Source organism: Eucyclogobius newberryi, unplaced genomic scaffold (assembly GCF_026437365.1).
Source record: "Eucyclogobius newberryi isolate DKJ021-1_F unplaced genomic scaffold, fEucNew1.0.hap1 SCAF_8, whole genome shotgun sequence".
In the NCBI taxonomy this organism is placed as follows: Eukaryota; Metazoa; Chordata; class Actinopteri; order Gobiiformes; family Gobiidae; genus Eucyclogobius; species Eucyclogobius newberryi.
This window is the reverse complement of record NW_027316500.1, coordinates 15,247,089-15,265,387: the sequence shown is the minus strand read 5'-3', so window position 1 is coordinate 15,265,387 and position 18,299 is coordinate 15,247,089. Positions and strand designations below refer to the sequence as shown.

Here is an 18,299-nt window from a genome sequence, read left to right as displayed (position 1 = left end):
TCTCACAGTCAGCTTAAGTTTGATTTGAGGAATTAATGTTGTTTAAAATACTAAACCCAACCTCTTTGTGATGTTAGTTTTCAGTTTTTAAACGGTTCATATTCATATTGAACAGTGGTTATGACAGAAATGTAAATAAAGTCTTTTAATCTCATATAAGGGATTCTTGTCTGTGTAGTGTAAAGGTTTAGATGATAATTATGCCTATGTCTTAGCACTCTTGTGTGTAACCATGTTGTGGTCTGTGTTACTGTGCAGTCTGACCTTTCCCGATTCATCTTTCACCAGCAGCATCAAATTGCTTTCTATCACTGCACTGCATTTAAGTGAATCTGACCCTCGCCATTCGTTACTCTTGACCCTATTGTGTTATTGCCACATATAGCCTACTGTAAATCCTCTATACTGACACTTGCCCCTGCCAAGATGTACTTATTTTCTGTAAGAAGAGCCTAAACCTAGAAGCTATTCCAGACTTGGGACACACTTTACCTGGGTCTCACTATATATCATATACATTTCACTGGTCACTCACTGTCAGTGTATAATTCAACTTTTGCAACAAACATAATAGACTAAGCATTCAACAGCCGTCTCTGTACTTACAGGCCTTATTATATAGTAGTAGTACTCAGTCAGTCCTGGGTAATTTGCTGCTAAATTGCCTTATGGATATATGTCCCATCTGGATGCACATTTCCTTTTGCATCAGATCACTTAAATAACATGTATGCATAATAAAAAATAGCACTTTCCTGTAAAAGAAAATGGAGACTAGCTTAAAGAGAAAGGTATTACCTGGCAACATATGTAATCAATGGCTGCGGTCTGATCCTTTGTGCTGTCTTCAGTGTCCCATAGTAATCCTGGGCTCTGGGACTGTGTTGCGATGTTCTCTCGGGGAAAAAAACACTGCTGGTCTCAACCCATCAGTCCCTCGATGACATTAACAGACCATTTAACAGACCATGGCGCCCTTTCCCTCTGCTCCATCACCACAGCCAGATGAACATTTCAAACTTTTTCTTTTTTACCCCCCCACCCCCTGTGTTTGGTGCTATTCTTGGGCCTGGCTACTTCTCTCTAAACACTTAATAGGATTTGCTTTTTGCGGTTTGACAGCGACAGGTCAACGCCACCAATAGCGCGCGGTGTGAGATCGGTGATTTGAACTAATCCGTCTGACGCCCAAAGGTGTGGTGGATCCCCGGTGGTGGTGGTGGTGGTGGTGGTGGTGCGCTACACAGCAAAAGGACGAAGGGTTGCGTAGGACTGGCTGCTGCAGGGCTGCTCCCCCATAATGATCATAACACTGCGGGCTCTCCTCCAGCACGGGGTAAGAGGACTGGTAGTAGATGGGTCGCTGCGGGAGTCTGCGCCGGGACGCCGCTTCCCCCCAGCAGCTCCGTATATTGCGCTTACCTTGTGCAGGCCCCGGGATCTCTGCGGTGGGACAAGGATAAATAACAGTCATCCGAGGGGTTTGTCAGGAGGCTGCGGTGAAAATTCAAACAACTCAGCTCTAACTTAATGTAATTCTACCTTGTGTCCTTCCACTGTCCCATGTCTTCGCGGTGTAGGTCCGCATACAGCGCTCACTGCTGGCTGAAGTCTGAATGGTGAGATAGTATACAACCACTGCACAGGATGCGTGCAGCGTCCAATGTCTGTCATGGGCTGTGCTGTAGCCTATAGTTACACGTGCGCCCTGGGCGATGGCAATACAACTGCCAGTGTGTGTGTTCAGTGTAGGCATATGGGACTTTCTTCTTTGGGAAATAGAGAAAAGGGTACAAAAAAGTCCCAGAAGAACGTTAATGGCCATGCACAGAAATATACATATTCAGTTGCAATGTTTTCCTCTTTATAAACCCCATCTACTTCATCGTTGTTCTTTGTTTGTTGTTGTTGTTTGACTAAAACATACATTGGAAAATGTCTGTACATAGGTTGACTACCTGTCCCTCTTTTGGTTGTTCTGCACAGCCACTTGGGCCACTGTCCATTGTCCCACTTTTTCTCTAATACAAAACAATGACATTTGGTAGATAGAAAACAGGATAGTGTTAATATTCCTTGCAAAAAATGTGTTGCAATTTAATTATATTTCAAACTCTCTACCTTTTTAAAAGGGATAAACACTGGAAATCATAAGGTTTTATAGTCTTTATCCATAAGCCTGGATGTATCATGTCATTTACATCCCTTTTAAGAGGAAAACGTCTTAATAATATTTAATAACACAACACATAAACACTATAATGTATTATAACAATCAATGTGAATGCAATGTAGCCAATTCTGAGCTGAGCTGAGCTACTATATACTATACTAAGGAAAATATAAACTATGGCCATGCACAGAAATATTATATAATATCAATAAAACATTTTTTAAACCCATCTATTATTTTTAAACACATTTATTTTTCATGAATATACTTACCAATAACCAACATTAAAGTGATACGCCTCGTCTTACTGATAATAACTCCTAGCAGGTGATCTAGTGCGTGTAGCTCCATGGCGTAGCTTCATGGTGTAGCTCCATGGTGTAGCTCCATGGTGTAGCTCCATGGCGTAGCTTCATGGTGTAGCTCCATGGTGTAGCTCCATGGCGTAGCTCCATGGCGTAGCTCCAAGGCGTAGCTCCATGGTGTAGCTCCATGGCGTAGCTTCATGTTGTAGCTCCAAGGCGTAGCTCCATGGTGTAGCTCCATGGCGTAGCTTCATGGTGTAGCTCCATGGTGTAGCTCCATGGCGTAGCTCCATGGCGTAGCTCCAAGGCGTAGCTCCATGGTGTAGCTCCATGGCGTAGCTTCATGTTGTAGCTCCAAGGCGTAGCTCCATGGTGTAGCTCCATGGCGTAGCTTCATGGTGTAGCTCCATGGCGTAGCTCCATGGTGTAGCTCCAAGGCCCGGCAGTGCGCGGAGGCCGAGCGGAAGCAGCGATATGGACGTGGTGGGTGTGTCCGTAGTGAGTGACGCGGCGCTGGGACGCATGCCCCGTGCGCACTCACGTCCCCGGCCTGTCAGTAGCAGCCAGATGGAAACGTAGGCAAGTAAATTTGGTGAGGTCATGTATTTTTAAGCTGCACAACGGAATAAATCATCATCCCGGATCGGTTTGAGCGCGTAGTGCGGCACTCTGTAACATTTCGGAGCTCTTACACCGGCGGAGAGATCGATAGTTTGATTCGGTGACTTGAGGTAAGATGAGGATTCGCACCTCTGCTCCTCAGACGTGCTTATTGTTTGGCCGTGGGGGAGGGTCGTGTCGTTTTCGCCTTCGTGCGTGTTGTACGTTCGCAACCAGGTTATTTCGGTGTCGGGATAGTGCAATTACATGTAATAATCGACTCACCTTGGCTCTGCGTTATAAAGCGTTCACGAGCACGTTGTCTATTTGAGGCACACGCCGATTGCGCACCAATGCTGATGTTGCGCTAGGCCATCCCGTGTACGACTACCTCCATTTATTGTGGCCGGAGCCGCGGATCGTGTCAGTGTCTTTCGGGATCCTCAAACCCACAAAGATTAGCACAGCGCACGCTTTGCCTCAACGTAATGTCATGTAACGTTGCGCATAATCTGCCCAGTCCACCTTTGTGGTGCAACATGGACACGGCAGAGTGTGTGTGTTCTTCTGGTGTCACTCAGTTGTGATTTGTGCGTTTGAGGAGCCAGAAGGAGCAAGGAGAGCTTCTACTGGGTTAAATCTGATCATTAGCTCGAGACAGTGCAGGCATCTGACATGATTTGTTTGTCCCTGCAGAAGGCCCACTGTGTTATTATAAAGCTGATGGTGGATGGAACTAGATTATTGTAGTTGATCATTTGGGAGCTGTGAGTAGTTCAAGGATGTGCTTTCCAAACAGTGATTCAATTAATAAGAATCGTGTTAAGTCTGTACACATGGGAGTAGTTTGTCTTGAGGAATGTGACTTCTGATATTACAAATCATTTTAGGGGTGATACAAAGGTTTAAAGCTCTGGTAAATGATGATATTATTATAAGTAATGTTCCTTATACCATAATAATGATAATATCATTTACCAGATCTTAAAACAATACAGTGGCTTACACTTTGCTTATTTAAGTGAGAAAACATGAGATAATGTCAGGCTCTTAATTTAATTGTCAACCTTTCTCTGAAAATCTATTTTTGATGTTGTGAGAGAAGATGCTATGTACGTATCTGTGACTCTGAAGCAACAGACGCGCATCTCTGACTCATTTAGTTGTTCCGGCCATCATATCCCTGATATGGGCCGAGCGCCTGGAAAACGGAAAACACACGAGTGTAGTTGTAACGTGTGGTTTTATGTACGCAATAAACAAGAGTTACTATTCATAGTCTGTTTCACCACAAATCTGTTTCTGTCATTTGTACTAATATTAAATGCTTCTATTTTTGTGGCTTTGTAAATGTAGATGTATAAGCGCTTCCTGTGGCCTGCTGTTGGCACTCCTGCTGATAGTATCAAATCTGTCACAGAGTTGCTGAGTTTAGGGTGTGACATTTAGCTTGATTCTCTCTAATCCGCTCTCAATTTGTCACTTGATTTTCTCATGCACCTCCGTTAATCAGCCGCTGTATTTATCTTTTTTGTGTTTACAGAGAACATTTTTTGATGCTCAGAAAGCTGCAGTTGAAGAATTCACAATGAACAAAAATAAGAGAGAGAAGGAGTTTTACAGTGTTGATGTTGGGGATTCAACATTCATAGTGCTGAAGAGGTACCAGAATTTGAGGCCTATTGGCTCAGGGGCACAAGGGATCGTCTGGTATGTTGTGTATATTATTATATTATATTTTTCTGTCTTGCGTATTCCTCTGTACTTTACACATTCGCTGACTTGTCATCCCTTTTAGCTCTGCCTATGACCAGGTACTTGAAAGAAATGTCGCCATCAAGAAGCTAAGCCGACCTTTTCAAAATCAGACTCATGCCAAACGCGCTTACAGAGAGCTAGTTCTTATGAAATATGTCAATCACAAAAATGTAAGTACTATGACGTCATTGCGTGTTCATTGATTCTTGGTCAGCGAGTTAATTGGACATGTTTTGGTTGCAGATTATTGGCTTATTAAATGTATTCACGCCACAAAAATGTTTAGAAGAATTCCAAGATGTGTAAGTAACCGTTCCCCGTTGTTGTTTTATTTTTTGACTCTTGCGGAAGCGTTGGCACACGTGTGAACAATGTGTGTTTGAGCAGATATTTGGTGATGGAGCTGATGGATGCAAACCTATGCCAGGTCATTCAGATGGAGTTGGATCATGAACGACTCTCGTATCTGCTCTATCAGATGCTGTGTGGCATCAAACACCTCCACGCCGCCGGCATCATTCACAGGGTACGAGCTGAGGAGGAGTGTCTTTGTGATGAGAGAACTTTGTTACAAGGACAGATCAAAACTATGAATGTCGCGATTTAAATGTTTTGTATTACAGTTATTGTGGGAAGAAACATCACAGTTTAACGATTATTCACGATTTACTGACACATGACCAAAGTGGAATACTTAATTTTCTTCATTCCCCAATGTCTAATATGTTACCATTCCTCGTGTAAAAGACCAGCTAATTAAATCAAACTTTCTGAATGATAAAGTAAAGATACTATTGTGACATAAACAGCCAGATGAAAACAAAATGCATATAGGTTTACTTATTGATTCTATCCATCTATAATTGTCACCTTTTTCTCTAAGTTCTTTGTAGTTGACTTGAATAATTGTGATTATTGTTCAACTGAATAATCTCGACATCCCTAATGAAAATTCATGGCAGGTGTAAATGCATAAATGGAAAAAAAATGAATAAACTGGACTAGCTTTAAACCTCTTAGAAAATAATAAACCGCGGCAGTATGAAAATGTTGAGCATATTCAAAGGGTCTTCGTTTTATGTCCTCAGGATCTGAAGCCCAGTAACATAGTTGTGAAATCCGATTGCACTCTGAAGATTCTGGATTTTGGTCTGGCTCGGACAGCGGCGACAGGCCTCTTGATGACTCCATATGTGGTCACACGTTACTACAGAGCACCAGAAGTGATCCTGGGCATGGGATATCAGGCCAATGGTTAGTGAACATTTGTGTCTCTAACCGTGTCCCTGTTTGTCGCTCTTTTTAAATCTTCAACAAATGCTCACTAACTGTTAAAACTAACCTGATCTGATGTGCGTTTTTCTCACCTCTTCTGGCTTTATTTACCATTATGCACAATAGTGGACATATGGTCTGTGGGCTGCATACTGGCTGAAATGGTTCGTCATAAAATCCTATTCCCAGGAAGGGACTGTATCCTTGTGTATTTTAAGACCTTGTGGCATTTAAGTATTTTATTCTTAATGCGGTGCCTTGCACGTACCATTTTATCATGACCTTCACCACTCTTTTGCTTTTGCGTGATCACTCCATTTGTAACACTGTTATTTCCACATTTGTTCCATTAATTTATATTTTGTCATGTTTTTTATTCTTTTGTTTGCATGACGTTCACCTCCTTGTCATGTGCACACCTTCCCCAGTGGATGTATGGTCTGTCGGCTGCATTGTGGCTGAGATGATCAGGGGAAGTGTGTTGTTCCCTGGCACCGATCGTATCCTTCCCATCATTGATTGATCATCGTATCACCATTTCATTCCCTCAAATGAAATCCATCATTGAATTGATATCGTTGGCCTCTTCTCATTTTGCTGTCTCCTCAAAACGTCCTTGATCATTGTAATGTCATTGTTATGAGAGCAGTATGAAACAACACAGCTTAGTGTCAGGTAATTAAAAATGCAGCAGTTATTTAAAGTGAATGCACCATATCTGCTGCGTAGCCCTGTGTGTATGTCCTCTACCATGTCAGTCATGTGACATAGGTGTGGTACTGTGTGTGTATTTGTGTACTGCTGCAGTCTGAGAAGGTAAAGACGCTCAAATGTCAACGGTGCGTCATAGGAAATGTATTTTTTTTCTCTCCCGATGTTCTGCTACTACTACCTTAACGGCTGTACATAGATATTGACCAGTGGAACAAGGTAATCGAGCAACTTGGCACCCCGACCCAGGAGTTCATGATGAAGCTGAATCAGTCAGTCAGGACGTATGTGGAAAACCGACCTCGCTACGCGGGCTACACCTTCGAGAAGCTCTTCCCAGATGTTCTCTTCCCGGCTGATTCAGATCACAACAAGCTAAAAGGTAAACAATATCATTTAATGTATATGTTGACAAAGTACACTATGCTCAACGCATCATTGTGTTTTATCTTTAGCAAGCCAAGCAAGAGATCTTCTGTCCAAGATGTTGGTGATCGATGCCTCCAAACGCATTTCCGTAGACGAGGCCCTAAAGCATCCTTATATCAATGTTTGGTACGATCCTGCTGAAGTCGAAGCTGTAAGTAGGAGACTTGAAATCTTGTGATCTTTTGATATGGATGTGGAAATAAATATGTATGTGCACAGTTATGTATGATGTCTAATAATATTTCCCACTTTTTCCATGTCTTTAGCCGCCTCCAAAAATCCCAGACAAACAGCTGGATGAGCGAGAGCACACGGTGGAAGAGTGGAAAGGTCAGTCACTACTAATGAGTAAATGCTGTGATACAATTTGACCCACAAAAATCATTAGCTCTTCTTTAGGGTTATAACATGCTTGCCCGATTTAATTGCATTATTTTCTTTAACCATAAACTATTTGTCATTGTGGTAATTAAAAGTGGCCTTGTTACTTAACCTTTTTTTTTTTTGCAGACCTGATTTATAAAGAAGTCTATGATTGGGAAGAATGGCATAGAAATGGCGTTATAAGAGGCCAGCCGTCTCCTTTAGGTATGTCCTCAGCAGAACATGGATGTACTGTGTTGTAATGTAATGTAATTAGAACATAATTTTCATGGATAGTTTTACATTTATATTTGTTAATACATCTTGACGTCAAATTTCACTCTGACACCTTCCTTTGCCTTTTAATAAAAGCGTTATGTGTTGACATGTATTTTTCGCAGCACAGGTGCAGCAGTAGTGGACAGCCCCCCTCAGCCCGCCTCCTCCTCCTCTTCAGTCAACGATGTGTCGTCCATGTCCACAGAGCCGTCTGACCCCAGCAGTGACCCCACCATGACCTCGGAGACAGAGAGCAGTTTGGACAGTCACACGTCACTTGGTGCTCTGGCCTGTTGCAGATAATATCCACGTATAGTATCCCCACACACACGAACACAGAAACAAACCCTGTCTAAACCTATGCATGTATAACACATGTATAACGGGGCACGGTTTACGCCAAAAATGTGTTGTTTTTTTAGTCTGTAGAGGTGCACTGTTAATGTACAGTTTGTCTTGAACTCTTCTCCTGCTGTATGATGTGGTTTTAAAATGTATAATTATGATTGTATTTTTGCTGCAAAGAAGAATCACAATAGGTTTTAATGTGAACTTATGATGTATGTTTTGAAAGAGAAAAAATGTGTATAAACTACATGCTGTTTTTAAGGTGCAACTGCACAGTGGGTACATCACAGCCTGCTGTTACTTCAATATTCATTTATGAGTATTGATCCAAATTACTAGGTTTGCTTTTTGTATTATTTTTATGACGGTTGATTGAATCTATTTTTTATTTTTGTGTCAGTAAATTTGACAAAGCACATTTCATGTTAAAAAAACAGCCAAATGCAAATAGATTGGAGCTTCTTTTTGTAGAAAGCAAGCCTCCAAATGACCGTCTATTTGGATTGTGTGTATGGACAATGACACACGTTTGCTACACGCATGTTTTAACAGCTTGAGGAATCTTTTTGTCAGGAAGAACAGGGTGAATGTATGTTCAATTGTGATGCGCTGTGACACTAATATAGACCACTCTTTGAATGACTGAACTGAAGATTGTTATAAAATCTTAATCTGAACCAGACACTTTTTGTTTTGGCAGATTTCATTTCAACACTTTTTTTTTATTCATTTAAGTGTCCTTAATCCCTTCAGTCATTTTGTTTTGGTGCACCTTTGTTAGTTCTACCTCTCACACACACATTAATGAAGTTGCAGTCAGTACTGTAAATCAAGACACAACATTGGTATTTATTTATGTATCTATTTATTTCAGGCTACGAGATGTCCGTTTGTATGTACTGTACTATTTATATGCATTTTTTGTTCTATAGTATCCTGTGCAATATAATTTTTTAGAATAGCGAATATGTACAAATTTACAATAGGCTTAGATGTACATAAATGTTTTCTGAGATCCAGGAAACAGACATTTGCCATATTATCCTTTGGCTCAGACAGTCAGCATGCTCGTTTAGGAGCGACCCTGATCCAAACGATCAATACCCAGTGGAATCCTGGGAGGTGTAGTGGCTTCCTTTTTTGTCTCTTTCATATTTCAAACGCAGCTCAAAATCTGTGTCACATGAGGAAGAAACAAGGAAGTCCCATTAGTGTAAATTATGAACGTGCTCAACACTGACAACAAAGCGAACCTGTATTTTACCAAGGCCACCTGTGTCCCACTAACAGATCAATGATGTCCCGTGCATTAGAGATGCAGTCTTGTCACCTTTTAACTCCCAACAAATAAATAACTACAATTACAATGTCTAATGTTTTCTCTTTTCTTTTAGGACATACACACACACACACACACACACACATTGTACCTCATGTCAAGGCTTTCTGTGATATTCTAAAGATTTGCTAATAAGTTAAAAACAGCAACATCATTTTAAAACAAATGCTTGGTCCAGTTGAGGTTTTGCACCAGCATTAATCAGTGTAGGCACAAGATGGCCGCTTAGAGGACACAATGGTAGTAGTACAGCAGTAGTGGTCTATCTTTGCTCCTATAGACCTCCTGAAGACATGTAGGCCTGGTTTAGGTTGTCCGCGCTGTTCCGGTCGTCAGGTCCCCCAGTGTTTTAAAAAAGTCCTCCATCTCTTCTTGAAGAAGGATGTTGCGTTTTTCTGCATCTTGATGAGCCCTTTCGGAGTTCCTGAGTCGAATCTCTAACATGTGGAGCTTCTTCTTCTCCTGGTCCAGCTCCTCCTCGAGCCGACTCACCTGCGTCTGGTATTTAGAGCAGGACTCCTCCAACCTCAGTCAGAAAGGGAAAAGCATGATTACTGTAGTTGCAAAATGTGTCCCCATTTAAAAAAAAAAACGAATAGCGTTTGTTTCTTTATGACACACAATGTTCTAGCATAAAACATAAAAAGTAATAAGGTCATACTTGCGGATGCGTGTTTCGTAGTTCTTCCTCTGATTTTTCAGCTCTTGCTTGAGCTCACTCACTGCCTCGTTACAACCCTCCTGTTTCTCTGAGTCTGGCTCATCCGGTTCATTCACAGTAATGCTCACAGTTGTCTCTCCAACATTATCAGTGTCCTTCACCTCTGTGTCCTTGTCTTTAGCTTGTCCTACTTTTGCGTCTTTATCACTGCCCTTGGGTTCTTCTAGTGAGATTTCATACGATGTCCACAGAGAGGAGGTATCTGCAGGCAAGCTTAGACTGGACGGTGCTACATTGTCGTACGCTGACAGTCTGTGGGTTGGAAGAGCTCTGTGGCTCAGCGAGGATGAATTAGTCCCAGAATCCTCATCTGAATCCTTAAGTGAAACAGTGGAGTCTTTTAGTCTTTCCCCAGACGACGTAGTTCGCCTGTGAGATCGCAGGGATGACAAGCCGTTCATCAACCAGTTACTGCCTCCTGCTGCAGACACATCTCCAGCTGACCCCCCTATTTTACCCCTTGGGCCTCCAGATGCTGCCCCGCCCTTCAGTGACGACTTCCATGTGGGTAATGGCTTGGATTGTTTGCTTGGACTCACAGTCAAATCGCTCCCTACTTTCCCATCATGTTTGCTTTCTGACTTTTCCTCGACTATGTCCTTCTTTTTACACCTCTCCTCAGTTTTAATGTCCAAGCTTGTTGCACATTGAGGCAGATCATCATGAGTGGCGTCTGGCTCTGAAGTAGAGGGCGTCTCTTGGTCTTCTTGGGGCAGCCACTCAGCTGTCCCACGTGGAACAGGGGGAGTATTTTGAGGTTGCGAAGGTGTTTTAGCATCTGGTTCAGGCTGAACTTTTTGGTAAAGCCTAGAATGTTCGCTGATCAGAACGGTCATTAGGTGCTGGACCTGAGAGCTACCTGCAGTAAACACACAAACATAACTTGAACATAAACAAAGAGAGTTCTCAAATATCTCAATATCCCGCTACTAAATGATTCTAAAATAAGCTAATTTGAACGAGTACGAGTGGGAAAAAAAACCTACTTACCGGTAAATCAGACTAAATTAACCTTGACTTGACCAGTTTAGCAATGGTCTTGATCCTTTAGTATCTAAGTATCTAAGTCCAATAAACCTTGAACAGTGTTTTTACCATAAAGATAAAGATGGCAGATTTGTTCTGGTTTAAGGAGCTGTTAAAGGAGAGGCGTTTACTTGTACATGTATTAGATATTATTACTAACCCTCCATCATTGTGACAGGATCCTCCATTCTGGGTCGAAGGACGTTTGGTCCAAACACAGTGGCCAGGTTCTGAACACTCATCTTATTCTCATTTGAATGACTCTGAACCTCGTCCAAGAACCTAGAAAATAGGAAGGTGTTTAGTGATGACTGCTGACTTTAATTCATCAACATGCACGCTTTGTATTTATTTAAATTCAAATGATTGATAGGGTAGTCTGAGTCATGTTTTTTCTTCTGCTGGTGTGTGGTCAGCAAATGTTTTTTTCAAAAAGCGGAAGGAAGAGGAGGAATGTAATTATACTGTCCATCAATGTGAGTCCACTTATTTGGTGAGGGAAATGTGGGAAGAATACGTCTCTATTCAAAGAATTGACAGATTGGCAAATCTTTTGTCAATTCAAACTACTTCTTCAAAGTGTCTATCAAAGTCTGTTATAGTGACATCAAATCTTTCTTTTGTGGTGCATTAGCGTAATACCAACCACATTACAGGCCATAAATGGGTAATACTATGATCATCAAAATTGTTACTTACCTGCAGATGTAGCAAAGGAGGTTGTAGTTGACCTGAGGAAGGGATTTAACCTGTTTGCAAAGCTCTACAATAGCCTGAAATAAATATATCTGAATTATTACAGAAGCAGTTATATAGTATGTGTATTTATATTATGTTTATTAAAGTTAAACATAAATTACCATTTCTCTATCCTTGGTGAGAAGTTGGGCACAAGAGAGGAATTGTGTGTATTTGGCAAATGGGATCACTGGCTCAGGCAGCTCTCTGATGAACAGCTTCAGCAGCGATGCCACCGTGTGGACATCAGTGGTACTGTTAAACGAAGAACAGCACAGGTAAAAAGACAGAAATATGAGCACTAAACACTTTCTTTTTATGTTACCTGTCAAATACAGGCTTTTCCCCTCGGTCAAAAGCATCCTGCAGCTCTCGGACATGATTGGTCTGTCCTGGAGCCCTAAAAAGACCCTCTTCTTTTAGTCCATGTTCACGAATGAAACTGACACACTGCTCCACCAGCACTGGCACATGTCGATGTGCGGACTGAGCCTCATACTGCATTGTCTCCTCTAAATGCTGTCCGAAGATGCCTGAGGACCAAAACAAATATTTACAACCAACATAATATTTAGTGTGTTTTGGTGCAAAAGTACCATTTGATGACTATATTTTATACTTGGAAAATCAACAGCAGTAAACTTAAAGAAGAAGGTTAAAGATACAATAATTAGACAAAAGCATCCTACCTCCTCCGAGCGGGGCCCAAATAGCTCTGCGTATAGCTCTGACCCAGTCCTCCATGTCACTCTGAGAGTTTGCCATAAGCAGATAAGACTCATGGCTTATTCCAGGCTTTTCCTTTTCTCCACTGACTCCTTTAAAAAAATATAAAAAAATATTACAATGTAAAATGTACAGTTTAGATATGCAGCATATGCTTAACACCCAAATGATCAGAATCAAGTGTAGCATTTCACATAAGTATTCAATTGTGCACTAACTTTTCTGGTCCAGGGTCCGTCACCTGTTTGCCTCCATGGAGATGTGATTACTTGCCTACTGCCATAATGTGGAGCATTCAAACTTATCTGTGTTCCATTTACCCGATTACAGGATTCATTCAAAAATACTTGTTATAGTGGGCGGGGTCACCTCTGCATAGCTCTGACCTGTAACTTGACCTTGTCTTTTTAGAGATAGAGTGTGTCCAAAATTCAAGGCAAAGCTGCCTCCTCTACCAGAAATGTTACACAGCACGCATTTAAGTATCTCACAGTTCCTAGACATCTCTGTAAGCAACTGGCCTCAGCATTTGTGACTGTGTCCTTCGCTGTGGTGTGCACTGCTGTATGTGGATTAAATGACCCAGAAAGGATACAATTCCCAGTGGACACCAGCAACTGTGTCATGGCTCTTACTCTGTATAGTTTCTGATGCCTTTCAAGGTTTAGTGTGCATTTCACATTCACAGTTTAATCCATTCATTTAACTCCAATTGTTCAAACATCAAAATAGGCATGCAAAAGTAAAGCAAAATAGGATTTTAGAAAATACTGGATATTTTCAAACAATGACAATTATCAAAAGGCGTCTTATAAAAGTGACCAAATCTCAGAGTAAACTGACCTGGCACTATTTCAAAAAGGTGGCGTCCAGGTTCATCTTGAGTGGCAGACAGCTCATTGACCTGACTGCCCTGAAGAGGAATACAACCCTGCAAGTGGAACCCAGAAGGACATGAGAAAGACAGGCTGACAGAGAGGCAAAAACAGGAAGAAAACATCACACCAATGCTTTTCAGTCTCCTGAAATCAATTGGTGGTTGTGGACTTGAACGTGTAGTGTATGTTAAACATTATTAAGCTCTCAGAACCGAGGTCTCTGGGCGGCCATCCAAGAAAGTAAGGCAATGATGATGGGGGCAGGAATGACTCAGGAAAACATCTCTTTATCTATTTATCCTTATTTACTTCCTGGTTTACACACTCAACCTCATCACACAAGAGGTCATAGGTCAGTGGCTAAGTGTCTGTACAAGCAGCCAGTTACCACATTACCAGTGCAGCAGCAAAGATCTCACGTAGAGTTTAATGGCAAGTGGGTAATAGTGGATGTCCAAATGGACAGTAGCAAGGGCCATTTTAAAATATGAACAACATCTCGTGTCTACATTTGCATTTTGACCACATTGTGCACATCATTATGACATTATACCTGACTGTGGTTTTGTCCATTCGTTGAATTAAAATTATTCTAGTGGAGGTGAAGTGTCATTGACTACTGGCTAGCTACCTGTGCTTTGGTCTCCTCTTGGTCCTTGTAAAAGTACAGAGCTTCAGTTCTCAGAACGAACCAGCGCAGCTGCCAGTTCTTCATAATGCTGCGCTGCCTCTTTAGCCAGCCTGCCTTTAGAGCCTTCTCCTGGTCCAGAGGAGAGCAGGGCCTGGACACTCGTGACAGCTCTCCGAGCACCATGCTCTTTGAACGGGCTGCATAGACACAAGAAACACAGGAACAAAAGGTTTGACTCTTCCATGTGGAAAAGGCTCTATTCAGTAAAAAGATTAGATTTTAAATTGAGATTGACAAAACATTGTTCACAGAAAGAGTATGCATTCAAATCAATCCTAAATAACACAGCCTACAAATGACAGGTCAAACTAGAAAGACTGGTTAATGCAGTTGACTAAGACTGTTCAGACATACTGCACCAGGCTTCAGCTTCCTTGCATAGAGAAGAGTTTTGCTGCAAATCAGCAATGCTTTAACATCTACAGGACAATTATTAGGATAGATTATAAATTAGCTTCTGCATGTAAATAGCATAGAGCAAAGGCAGTGACAGTATGGGGGCGGTCCTTAGGGATATGGCAGAAGAGAGATTATCAGAAGGCAGAGAGAGAGCAGAGAGGAGAGGAATCAATGGCGTTTCTTTCCTTGTTAATTGCATCTGGCTTTTTGCTGAGGACAGCAGTGAAGGTACAGTATCTGCACAGGCCTGAAATCTCTGTTTATGTATCCCATTTACACTCCCTTTTTGGACATTATGGAGGTCTATTGCTCTATATATACCATTTCCTTTTCATTTTTGTGTGACATAAGTCAAATAAGAGAATATAGTAGATTTGCAGCATATACAGCAATATACAGTAGCATATAAAATGACAGCACTTATTTTCTAAAGCCAAGTAACTTAGTGTCACGTGCATACTTAAATTACCTGTTAAAGTGATCTCTTGGCCTCTGATCTGGAAAGCCTAACTTCAGCAATGCATTTGGATAGTCAAATGTTTATATTGACATTTTATGTTATACATTCTTGGTTTTATCTTATCTTGAGCCTTCTGCAATAAAAATATTGAATATTAGATTGTTTAATATTAGATTGCTCTAATGTGTTTAATACTTTTTGTAATTCACCTGGTATAATATATATATATATATATATATATATATATATATATATATAGGAATAGTTTACAGTTCTTGCTTGACAGATAGTAGCTAACACATCATCTTCACTGGTGCTCCATTTGGTTTGAATGATAGAGGGGTCAGGAAGAGCAGAGCTGCAAATCTAATCAAAGAAGAATACCATGGAGCAAATGAGAGATGACGTGGAAGTGAGCAGACTGAAAATCACTGCCCTCTCCAACTGTGCTCATAAAGGAGGAAGATGAGGCGTTTCTCCTGACCAACATCTTATGACAGGACCACAACGTGTGCATTAGGAAAACCACCTTCACATTGTAAGTATCTGATGTCAAATATTTATAAAGATCAACTGCTCGGAATAGTTTCTTCATAGGCAAGTATAAGCCTCTCCTGTCAATAAGCTCTCCAATCCATATGAACGGTGTGTGGGTTGTCTATGGCAACCACCTGCTCTGTTGAATACACAAGTATTTATGTGCAGCATCATGTTAATTTCAGAGCCGGTGTTTGTTTTTATATTCCAGTTCCATCGTCATGTGAGAAGTATGCCCTGTCTATGCGGTGTCTCCTGTCCACAGTCAAGTGGATTTTACCCGAGTTAGAGGAACTATGTTTGACATTCAGCTGTCGTGATTTGTACGAGGAGCAAGAAGGGTCTCACAATCCCCAGACCAACTCAAGCGGTCTGCACACAACTCCACCAAGCAACAACTAAGCAAACCTTCTAGAAGAGGACTGCAGGTGTGAGCCAACCATTGAAGGAGGCAGCAGCCATGTTTTACTACAACCCAGTGTCTCCCCATAAGGGTCCCAGCCTTCTAGGTATAAGGAGGGATCATGAAAGTGGATGACATCACCCTGTAGTAGCAGAGCTTTAGTTGAACAAAGCAGATCAACTACTATGGAAACAGTCGACACATACATCAGATTATAGAATGACAATACTGCATCAATACAAACATAACACACACACACACACTGTTGGGACGAGCTTTGCAGACATAATAAAAGAATGACATTCACTACAGAGAGATGGATAAGAGGGAGAATAAAAGCCAATGGAGCAATGGGAGGTGCTTACCCCGGCGTGCCTGTTTTATCTTGGGGCTCAGCATGGTTACAGTTGCTGTGCGGCTCCCCTCCTACAGAGACTCGACTGCATCCCACTGTTCACGCACACACAGCAGACAGCTCCGGTGCCTCGCCCTGCTACACCTCATCCCTGCGCATCTTCCACTCGCCGGCTCTCACACACTCGCAGACACATTTGCGTGCACTTACAACCAGCACCGTCGCCGGTCAGCCCCCCCCCTCCTTCCTTCCTTGCCTCCCTGACACGCCTCTTTCTGGCTCTCCCTCCTTTTCTGCCCCCACTGGTCACGGCAGCGTGCTGTTGTTCTCCCACGCCCAGAGCCCTGCCCACTCTCTCTCCTCTTCAGTGTCTCTGCCCACTCGCTCTCTCCTCTTCAGTGTCTCTCTGCCCACTCTCTCCCTCCTCTTCAGTGTCTCTCTGCCCACTCTCTCTCTCCTCTTCAGTGTCTCTCTGCCCACTCGCTCTCTCCTCTTCAGTGTCTCTCTGCCCACTCTCTCCCTCCTCTTCAGTGTCTCTCTGCCCACTCTCTCTCTCCTCTTCAGTGTCTCTCTGCCCACTCGCTCTCTCCTCTTCAGTGTCTCTCTGCCCACTCTCTCTCCCTCCTCTTCAGTGTCCCTCTGCCCACTCTCTCTCTCCTCTTCAGTGTCTCTCTGCCCACTCTCTCTCTCCTCTTCAGTGTCTCTCTGCCCACTCTCTCCCTCCTCTTCAGTGTCTCTCTGCCCACTCTCTCTCCCTCCTCTTCAGTGTCTCTCTGCCCACTCTCTCTCTCCTCTTCAGTGTCTCTCTGCCCACTCTCTCTCTCCTCTTCAGTGTCTCTCTGCCCACTCTCTCTCTCCTCTTCAGTGTCTCTCTGCCCACTCTCTCCCTCCTCTTCAGTGTCTCTCTGCCCACTCTCTCTCTCCTCTTCAGTGTCTCTCTGCCCACTCTCTCCCCCTCCTCTTCAGTGTCTCTCTGCCCACTCTCTCTCCCTCCTCTTCAGTGTCTCTCTGCCCACTCTCTCCCTCCTCTTCAGTGTCTCTCTGCCCACTCTCTCTCTCCTCTTCAGTGTCTCTCTGCCCACTCGCTCTCTCCTCTTCAGTGTCTCTCTGCCCACTCTCTCTCCCTCCTCTTCAGTGTCTCTCTGCCCACTCTCTCCCCCTCCTCTTCAGTGTCTCTCTGCCCACTCTCTCTCTTCTCTTCAGTGTCTCTCTGCCCACTCTCTCTCCCTCCTCTTCAGTGTCTCTCTGCCCACTCTCTCTCTTCTCTTCAGTGTCTCTCTGCCCACTCTCTCTCCCTCCTCTTCAGTGTCTCTCTGCCCACTCTCTCTCTTCTCTTCAGTGTCTCTCTGCCCAATCTCTCTCTCTCCTCTTCAGTGTCTCTCTGCCCACTCTCTCTCTTCTCTTCAGTGTCTCTCTGCCCAATCTCTCTCTCTCCTCTTCAGTGTCTCTCTGCCCACTCTCTCTCCCTCCTCTTCAGTGTCCCTCTGCCCACTCTCTCTCTTCTCTTCAGTGTCTCTCTGCCCACTCTCTCTCTTCTCTTCAGTGTCTCTCTGCCCACTCTCTCTCTCTCCTCTTCCGTGTGTCTCTCTGTCCACTGCTGCTGCTGCACTCAGTATCAATTTCTCACTGTCTATAAATACGTCTGGCTGTGTGTCCTCTGCCTCTGTCTTTAAATTCCCCCCCAGCTGTTTGCTTAAGGTGATTTGATTAGCAATCTTGAGTATAAGCAGTGTACACTCAATGCCAGTAATAAGTGATTTATTATCAATATATCAATGCATTTTG

The 18,299-nt window shown here is 42.7% G+C and overlaps 2 protein-coding genes and 1 long non-coding RNA gene across 7 annotated transcripts; 1 reads left to right on the top strand and 2 right to left on the bottom strand.

Annotated features, from left to right (window-relative positions):
• Window positions 1-1,044: 1,044 nt before the first annotated feature.
• Window positions 1,045-1,867, bottom strand: LOC140351312 (uncharacterized). The gene is made up of 2 exons (XR_011925354.1): window positions 1,543-1,867; window positions 1,045-1,443 (listed from the first exon to the last, which is right to left on the bottom strand). It is a non-coding gene; the product is annotated as an uncharacterized lncRNA (long non-coding RNA).
• Window positions 1,225-9,615, top strand: mapk8a (mitogen-activated protein kinase 8a). Of its 5 annotated transcripts, none has more exons than XM_072437093.1 (12): window positions 1,225-1,336; window positions 4,622-4,788; window positions 4,877-5,006; window positions 5,080-5,138; window positions 5,224-5,362; window positions 5,925-6,090; window positions 6,540-6,611; window positions 7,022-7,204; window positions 7,278-7,402; window positions 7,518-7,581; window positions 7,762-7,839; window positions 8,021-9,615. In XM_072437093.1, exons 1-12 carry the CDS (start codon window positions 1,301-1,303, stop codon window positions 8,194-8,196), a joined length of 1,395 nt encoding a protein of 464 aa, XP_072293194.1. In that variant the 5' UTR covers window positions 1,225-1,300; the 3' UTR covers window positions 8,197-9,615. The 5 variants fall into 5 exon arrangements, with proteins under 5 accessions (XP_072293194.1, XP_072293197.1, XP_072293193.1 ...); XM_072437096.1 differs by lacking the exon at window positions 6,540-6,611 and adding an exon at window positions 6,238-6,309 and having other exon boundaries at window positions 8,016-9,615; XM_072437092.1 differs by lacking the exon at window positions 6,540-6,611 and adding an exon at window positions 6,238-6,309 and having other exon boundaries at window positions 1,226-1,336.
• On the bottom strand, window positions 8,304-16,746 carry arhgap22a (Rho GTPase activating protein 22a). The gene is made up of 10 exons (XM_072437091.1): window positions 16,525-16,746; window positions 14,301-14,497; window positions 13,635-13,722; window positions 12,755-12,883; window positions 12,391-12,598; window positions 12,188-12,320; window positions 12,027-12,100; window positions 11,488-11,609; window positions 10,242-11,160; window positions 8,304-10,106 (listed from the first exon to the last, which is right to left on the bottom strand). Exons 1-10 carry the CDS (start codon window positions 16,556-16,558, stop codon window positions 9,887-9,889), a joined length of 2,124 nt encoding a protein of 707 aa, XP_072293192.1. The 5' UTR covers window positions 16,559-16,746; the 3' UTR covers window positions 8,304-9,886.
• Between the last annotated feature and the right edge of the window lie 1,553 nt (window positions 16,747-18,299).

What these genes read in the sequence shown, in the direction of transcription:
- arhgap22a (XM_072437091.1), bottom strand. Translation starts at nt 16,558, where the DNA reads ATGCTGAGCCCCAAGATAAAACAGGCACGCCGGG. An exon ending in TCACCAAGGATAGAGAAATG is followed by an intron (nt 12,101 to 12,187) that starts GTAATTTATGTT and finishes TATTTATTTCAG; the next exon opens with GCTATTGTAGAGCTTTGCAA. An exon ending in TCCTGTCACAATGATGGAGG is followed by an intron (nt 11,161 to 11,487) that starts GTTAGTAATAAT and finishes TGTTTACTGCAG; the next exon opens with GTAGCTCTCAGGTCCAGCAC.
- mapk8a (XM_072437093.1), top strand. Translation starts at nt 1,301, where the DNA reads ATGATCATAACACTGCGGGCTCTCCTCCAGCACGGG. An exon ending in GGGGCACAAGGGATCGTCTG is followed by an intron (nt 4,789 to 4,876) that starts GTATGTTGTGTA and finishes CATCCCTTTTAG; the next exon opens with CTCTGCCTATGACCAGGTAC. An exon ending in CCGCCGGCATCATTCACAGG is followed by an intron (nt 5,363 to 5,924) that starts GTACGAGCTGAG and finishes TTATGTCCTCAG; the next exon opens with GATCTGAAGCCCAGTAACAT.